This window comes from Salvelinus alpinus, chromosome 12 (assembly GCF_045679555.1).
Source record: "Salvelinus alpinus chromosome 12, SLU_Salpinus.1, whole genome shotgun sequence".
Lineage (NCBI taxonomy): Eukaryota > Metazoa > Chordata > Actinopteri > Salmoniformes > Salmonidae > Salvelinus > Salvelinus alpinus.
In genome coordinates this window covers 28,224,943-28,233,028 of record NC_092097.1, presented here as the reverse complement: position 1 = coordinate 28,233,028, position 8,086 = coordinate 28,224,943, and the positions used below count along the sequence as shown (strand labels likewise).

At 43.9% G+C, this 8,086-nt stretch overlaps 1 protein-coding gene across 1 annotated transcript; it reads right to left on the bottom strand.

Annotated features, from left to right (window-relative positions):
• Positions 1-264: 264 nt before the first annotated feature.
• Positions 265-4,116, bottom strand: ccdc174 (coiled-coil domain containing 174). The gene is made up of 11 exons (XM_071335654.1): positions 3,923-4,116; positions 3,448-3,549; positions 3,230-3,330; positions 3,039-3,097; positions 2,753-2,900; positions 2,521-2,616; positions 2,237-2,373; positions 1,929-2,023; positions 1,671-1,818; positions 1,382-1,531; positions 265-1,120 (listed from the first exon to the last, which is right to left on the bottom strand). The coding sequence occupies exons 1-11, from the start codon at positions 3,962-3,964 to the stop codon at positions 486-488; spliced, it is 1,713 nt and encodes a 570-aa protein (XP_071191755.1). The 5' UTR covers positions 3,965-4,116; the 3' UTR covers positions 265-485.
• Between the last annotated feature and the right edge of the window lie 3,970 nt (positions 4,117-8,086).

Here is an 8,086-nt window from a genome sequence, read left to right as displayed (position 1 = left end):
GTAATTGCACATGCTTTAATATAATGACGAGCTTTCAGACATCTCGATGCCTGTACCTAACCAGAAAACAGCTATTACCTCATGGCTGATCCTCTGTATTGTCCTGTCACTCAAAACACGTAATCATCAAATATTACCAAGATCACCAGTCTAAACAAAATGAACTATGGACTGATTCAGTCATGCATCGATCCATTAAACAACCATCTTTAGCAATAGACAAGTGCCTTGAATCACAAATATAGCAAATCAGAAGACACAATGTCAAATGAAAACGCTATCTTTTAATAACAGATCATAAATAAAGAAAGCAGGTTACAGATCCAAGGTCAAATTACAAAAATGGTTCCTTCTCTTTGGTGCCCTCTGATAGACTATAATGACATTACCATGATCTTTGACCTAACACACATTGACGTTGTTTGAGTGTTAGGGTAGATTAATACAGGTGTGTGTGTCACCTGTGTGAGACATGTCTGTGAGGATCAAGAATAATTCTTGTAGAAGGACAGCATGTCATCCAGGCTCTGGGAGGGGGGCTGGGTCTGAGGGGGGCACTGGGGCTGAGTTTGGGGCTGGGGGGGATACTGTGGGGTGTATTGAGGGGGGTAGTGAGGTGGGGCTGCATACTGGGGATGAAAGGGTAGATGTGCAAATTGGGGCTGAAATGGGTTATCAAACTGAGGGTGTGTTTGTGGTGGTGGAGGTGGTGTATATAAGGGTTGGGGCTGTTGGGGGGGGGGGTACTGAGGTGGGGGTTGGGGGGGGCACTGAGGGGCTGGAGGTGCAGGTGTATTTTGGAGATGGACAGTGTTTTGGGAATGAGCAGGGGATGGTGTGGGTTGAGGTTGTGAGGGTACAGGGGTACTTGGCTGGGGTATAGGAGTACTTCTGGGCTGAGGCTGGGATACAGGAGTACTTTTGGGGTTGGCCTGGGGCACCTTGCGCCCTCCACCCTGCCCCTCTGACCACTTGAAGGCCATTTTGGGTTTGTCCTTCTCACGTTTGGCCTCTTTCCCATAGCTCTGTCTTTTATTATTGCTGAAGTACGCAGAGGGAGGGGCAAATTCCGACTCCCTCTCATCCCGCCGCCGACTCGTCCACTCGCCAAAAAAGTCCACTAGGAAAGGAATGTGTTGTCATATTGGAAAGAGAAGACAGTTAGTTAATTACTTAACCCCCGACCCCAGGCAGCATACCAGTCTTCAGTATCCCACTGGAGGAAATTGCCAAAGATGACAGGCCTTGGTTACACCTAGATCTCTCCTGCTCGAATTTGTCATGTTATACATGTTGAGTTAGTGTGGTGGAAGTGAATCATCAATGATTACCATTAATTATAAAAGACCCATGCCAGCCCCAAACAAGGAGTAGCGTTTACCTTTGCCCCTGTCCCACTCTCTGACGTGGGGTACTCCTGGCTTGGTATCCCTCCTCTCCTGGATCTCCACCACCACCTTCTTCAATGCAGGGGCCTCTTCAGGTGCTCCACCTGATGGGGGTAGGGGCCCAATCAGGTCCTCCTTCCCTTCTGAGAGAAGTAATACAACCGTCAACACTTACAATAGCATTCAGTACAGCCCAAAGTATACAGAGCAGTAGTCATAGCCATTCAATCTAGCGTGATCAGTTGTCCCTGATGCAGTATTGTTGTGGGAGTTTCCTCTAACCTTGGTTGTGTTCATCTCCCTGGTCGTCCTCAGTTCCGTCCAGCTTGGCCGCCTTCATCTTCCTCTGCCTCACCTTGGCCAGACGAGCATCCAGCAGAGTCTTTCTCTTCTCCTTCAGCTGGTCCCTCTTACTGCGCTGGTCTGTTGTCTATGAAAAAACATTGACAATCTGCTTCAAACTCAGTCATTTAAATTAACTGATACATAATATAAGTAAGGTCCTAATCTCAGGGGTTGCGAAGGCTGAGAGCAACTCACCTGGTCTCTGAGCATGTCCAGGGTCTCTCTCTGTTTCCTGCGCTGCTCCTGGTCCTGAGAGAATGCAAAGTAGCCCACACCCAGCTCACGGGCCTCTGATGTGGACAGACGAAAAGATAACAGAGAGGAAAAATAGCAGGTTGAGAGATGGAGAAGGAAGAGGCCGGAGATCAGAGAGTGGAGAAGAGCACAAGTCAATCCATATCCACAGAGAACACACCTCTCTGGGTTTGCTGTAAAATGTACAGTAAATAGCGTTTGATTTGATGAGTTCACTAATGTATCTCTGTAACAGGTGTCTTGCTAACCTTGCTCCCTGATGTTCTCATAGTGGATTGGACCCACAGGTCTGTTCATGGCCTCCTCCTCCTCCCTCTCCCACTCCTGCCTTTGCAGCTCTCTACGCATGTCCTCTGACAGCAGGTCCTTCTCAGCCGGGTCACGTCTGTGTACATAAAAGCAAGAACACGTAAAAAAACATTTACAAAAAAAATATTAAAAATGAATAACCAGAACAACACTATTGGTACTAACATCTTCATCTAAAAAGAAGCTTACATTAATTTCCAGGTTTGATCAGAGTAAAATATACCTTTTTCCCTGAAAGTCTTTGTCCATTTTCTTGAACCCTGGTAGGTCTTTCTTCATGCATCTCCGAGATCGTCCCAAAGCATCTACATAGTCCACCCTGAGTAGAAATCAGTAAACGGCTACTTTAACTCCTAACCCTCGACCACTCAATGGCATCTACAGTCCAATACTCCGATTCTGCTATAGATGAGACATACAATAGTTTGGGGCTTCATGTGCTGTAGATACATTACCATTCCTCGCCTGGGTTCTCAGGGGGTGGGATGGTGGAGGAGCTCTCTCTATCCTCTCTCTCACTCTCTCGTTGGGCATGATTCTCTCTCTTCTTGTCAATAATCTTCTGGGTGAAATCCACCAGAAAAAGTCCCTCTGTCTCCTCATCTGACACATTGGAAAAGAGGATAGTAATTCCAATGTGAGAAAGACAAAAAGGCATTTGCAGGGCCTTCACATGTCAGCTTTACATACAGAATATGACAGCATTTCTTGTACAGTATCACAAACAACATAACACTATACCAGGAAAGTCTCCTTTGGTCATCTGCTCATACAGTTTAGCCTTCTCCTCTAGCTTGCGCCTGCGGGAAAAGAGAGACATGGAAGACAAGCAGCAATGAGACTTTTGCTATACTACAAAAAAAGACCTAATAGAAGGCAGTGATGGTGCAGTAAACATGTTGTCAGTGTGTAGTACATCACTTTGTACTCACTTTGCCTTGTCAAGGTTGTTCTCTTCCTCTGCCACCAGTTCCACATCTTTCTGTGCCCGCTCTGAAACACCATCATTCTGTTTGCTCCATACATTAGGTTTCTACACAGGGAAAAGAACACAATGGATGTTATGGGGACAAAGTTAGGATATGCTGGTCAAAATGTGTGGTATCCTGTTCATTACATGTCTCTGTCCAGTACAATGTTCAATACATACCTTGATTTTGGGGGCTTTGGTACTAGTTCCAGCATCTTGCCCCAATTTTTCATGTTTGAATTGCTCTTGTTTCCTGTAGAGTTCAGCTTTCAGATCAACCAACTGCAGATGAGAGTGTGATGTATTGTCCATTGAAATTTGTAACATAGCAGTGTGGTCGCCATTTTAGTGGTTAAACTGATAGCAACTAACGTTAGCCCAATAAGTCGTGTCACCATTTGCATACCCATGAACCTCGACAACAATAGGCAATGCTTTATTTATTTATTTTTACATTTACTTTGACTATAACATGGTTAGTTTGCCTGCTGACTAAGATGTCAGCAGAAAGTAGCCTAGCTTCCTACGTTAGGGTGCTGACTAGGCTAGCTAGCTAGCTAGCTACCGTTAACTAACTAGCGAGCTATGGTTTACATACTGATGACAAGCAACATTAGAGACAATGTGACAATATTAATTATTCTGAACAACTCACAGATGAAGCAGTCACGGCATATTGCTTTTTCTTTTTATCCATGGTTGTTAGATTTCGATATATTCGCTCACAATCAGCTAGCTAGTGAAATAACAATCCACAACTTCGAAGAAGGAGTGTTGTTTGGGTCACGTGATCATTTCGGGGGGATGTAGCTAGCTAAGTAAACTCAAGACTGCCACCTACTAGTGTGGAGTAAGAAACCTAGCGTGTATATTTTTGTATTATTACTTTTATAGATGTTTTATTTTTATTTAACCTTTATTTAAATAGGCAAGTCAGTTAAGAAAAAAATATTATTTACAATGACTGCCTACCCCAGCCAAACCTGGCTGGGGTAGGGACTCCCAATCACAGCCAGTTGTGATACAGCCTAGAATCAAACTATGGTCTGTAGTAACGCCTCTAGTACTGAGATGCAGTACCATGGCCCGCTGCGCCACTCGGGAACCCAAATGCATGTTCGGGCCGTGGCAGCCCAGAATCCTAACCACTAGATGCTTTCAATGTTTGCCTAATTTGTTTTGGGTTAATCACATCATGGATTTAGGCTCTTGAACATGCAGTTGATTATGTAATAGAGGGGCACATGTATATCAGAGATGGACAGAGATAGTTAATTTACTAATGTGATCTTGTAACCAAAAATATACTATTTTTATGCTTACAATGATGTACAACATTCTGCCCATTATAGCTGACAAAGAATGGTATGTTGAGATAATGTGTTCTTGGCATATTTCCATACACAGGACAGTGAATATGTATATTGCAGACTCAGGAAATAGGACCCATGCCAAATCTTTTCAGTCTCCTGAGGGGGAGTAGGTTTTGTCGTGCCCTCTTCACGACTGTCTTGGTGTGCATGGACCATGTTAATTTTCTGGTGATGTGGATACAAAGGAACTTGAAGCTCTCAACCTGCTCCACTGCAGCCCCGTCGATGAGAATGGGGGCGTGCTCGGTCCTCTTTTTCCTGTAATCCATAATCATCTCCTTTGTCTTGATCACGTTGAGGGAGAGGTTGTTGTCCTGGCACCACACGGCCAGGTCTCTGACCTCCTCCCTATATAGGCTGTCTCGTTGTTGTCGGTGATCAGGCCTACCACTGTTGTGTCATCGGCAAACTTAATGATGGTGTTGGAGTCGTGCCTGGCCTTGCAGTCATGAATGAACAGGGAGTACAGGAGGGGACTGAGCACGCACCCCTGAGGGGCCCGTGTTGAGGATCAGCGTGGCGGATGTGTTGTTACCTACCGTTACCACCTGGGGGCGGCCCGTCAGGAAGTCCAGGATCCAGTTGCAGAGGGAGGTGTTTAGTCCCAGGGTCCTTAGCTTATTGATGAGCTTTGAGGGCACTATGGTGTTGAACGCTGAGCTGTAGTCAATGAATAGCATTCTCACATAGGTGCAACTTTTGTCCAGGTGGGAAAGGGCAGTGTGGAGTGCAATAGAGATTGCAGCATCTGTGGATCTGCCACGTGCGCGCTGAACGGGGAATCCACGTGACTGATTTGATGTTAAAAAGACATTGCCGATTAAGTCCCTGGTTTGGATCTTTTGGTAGTTAGAAAAAGTTCAAGCAAATATTCCTCAAGGAACACAAAATTCAAGAGCACAATGTGGAATAGTATGACTGACCCTACATACTGATCTTAGGTCAGTTTTTGAGTCGTCCCCTAATGTATTTGGATAGGGTAAACTGATACTAAATCTATCAATTTGCGAGTTCATCTGGAAGCTCTATATTCCTGCCATTTTGCAAGACTCCATTTAAAGACAGTGTTGTTACTATATGGAGAAATAAATGAATTAATCATTATTGCACTAATGAGGCATGGTTTTAACAGTCTAGTGTAGGAGTTAATACATGCTATACTTGTAGGCCACGTGTACCAAATAAAAATATACAAGCTAAATGGGGTTTCATCTCATTTTCAACTCTACTGTCACAAAAAAAATGTGTCATATAGCGAATGTGCCCATTCTGGTATTGGCATGTGCGCCGACAAAAGCGATACAGTGCGGGTTAAGTCTACATGATGAGATTATTATGGACAAAATAGCTAAATTATTTCATTTTGTCAAAAGGCAGCCAAGCATCGATCATTATGTCACCAGAATAAGACACGATATTTATTGAAAAGGAGCATCAAGCTCATCACCTTGCACTTTCACCACCCTGTGAAGTTCATCTTCATTTATTTAAACTGTAGCCTGCTTTCCCGAGGTTTCCCCTAGCAGTCGGCACTTCCGGTTCTCGATGCATGAGCAGCTGGATTCTTCCAATAATCACTCTATTGCGGCATTGCTTTATTAGTTGTTAGTTTAATATTACATGTTACAATCGAGGTATAGACACGTATAACGCCTCATAGTAGAGGGTGGACCATACAACATGTCAATTGCGTGACTCCAATCGATATGATGGTTATTAGGCTATATTAATTTTTGCGCATAAATGCGTTTCCACTGCCTTTTTCGAATTATTAATTTTACCGACACGAAATGATCTCACCCTGTCTAACTGTAATATGTTTTGCAGACATTTGGAAAGTTTACCGACAAATTAGCTGTTTCCACCAGGCCTAGAAACAGGAAGTTTCGGTACAATATTGTATAAATACCGACAGATAATTTGTTTGTTAGACATGGTGGGATCTTAATCTGTCAAAATGAATTATGTGCGAAATGGCGGTGGAAACGCCAAGCGCATATATTGATATAATAACCATCATATCGAAGTAGCCTGAATTTGGAGTCATGCGATAATATAGGGTGTTCACCCAAAAAGTATTAATTAATTCAAGTTTTATACAAATATGTCAATTCAATAGAAAATTATGTCAGTAGGCCAAACCCCATGTCTCTACCATATATGGTTCAAAGTTACCGACGACTTACTCTGAGAATTTAGCATGTTTAGAGTGAATGGAACGTCATCACATGCATGATCAAAAAGTGGTCACTGCTCGAAATAACTCTGTGGCGCTGCTCTGCGGCAGAACGGCGCTAACTTCGAAAGTCAACTGAAAAGCTAACTAGTGGCTGCAGGTTTGTGAGTGAAAACATAGGCTTTTTCTAAATGAAATTCGCTGAATACAAAACTAAATAGGGACTCAATATATATTTATTCACGAAGCTAACAGACTGAATTTCAATATCTACTCTCCGGGAAGACAATCTGTTCCTGTTTTCATTGCGTATTTCTGAGTCTTTCACTTTAAAACGCCATAAAAACGGCTCCTCTCAACGTAGATTGATCGCAGTTATAGGCAATGAAAGCCAAGGATCTGGATGTGAAAATGATGAAGATATTGTAACGACCCTGGGTTTATAAGCGCGGCAATCGACTCTGCCGCACGAGCATGCTTTTGCGGCACAGTCGATAGCGCGCCGGACTTCGGGCTAGAAGGTCGAGGGTTCGATACCTGCTCCCTGCCTGTTTCATTACAGTATCAAGTTGATTTTGATTGGTCCAACCAGCGGAAACACCTCCAAATGGTACCATCCACAACACAAAATATGGAAGAGATACAACCAAGACGGGGCAGTTTAACCTAGCAACGGTCTTATTTCATCAACAGTGTCAAGTAAAAATACACTGCTCAAAAAAATAAAGGGAACACTAAAATAACACATCCTGGATCTGAATGAATGAAATATTCTTATTAAATACTTTTTTCTTTACATAGTTGAATGTGCTGATGTAACGGATGTGAAATGGCTAGCTAGTTAGCGGGTACGCGCTAATAGCGTTTCAATCAGTTACGTCACTTGCTCTGAAACCTAGAAGTAGTGTTGCCCCTTGCTCTGCAAGGGCTGCGGCCTTTGTGGAGCGATGGGTAACGATGCTTCGTGGGCGACCGTTGTTGATGTGTGCAGAGGGTACCTGGTTCGCACCCGTGTCGGGGCGAGGGGACGGTTTAAAGTTATACTGTTACATTGATGCTGTTGACCCGGATCACTGGTTGCTGCGGAAAAGGAGGAGGTTGAAAGGGGGGTGAGTGTAAAGGATGTGAAATGGCTAGCTAGTTAGCGGGTACGCGCTAATAGCGTTTCAATCAGTTACGTCACTTGCTCTGAAACCTAGAAGTAGTGTTGCCCCTTGCTCTGCAAGGGCCGCGGCCTTTGTGGAGCGATGAGTAACGATGTTTCGTGGGC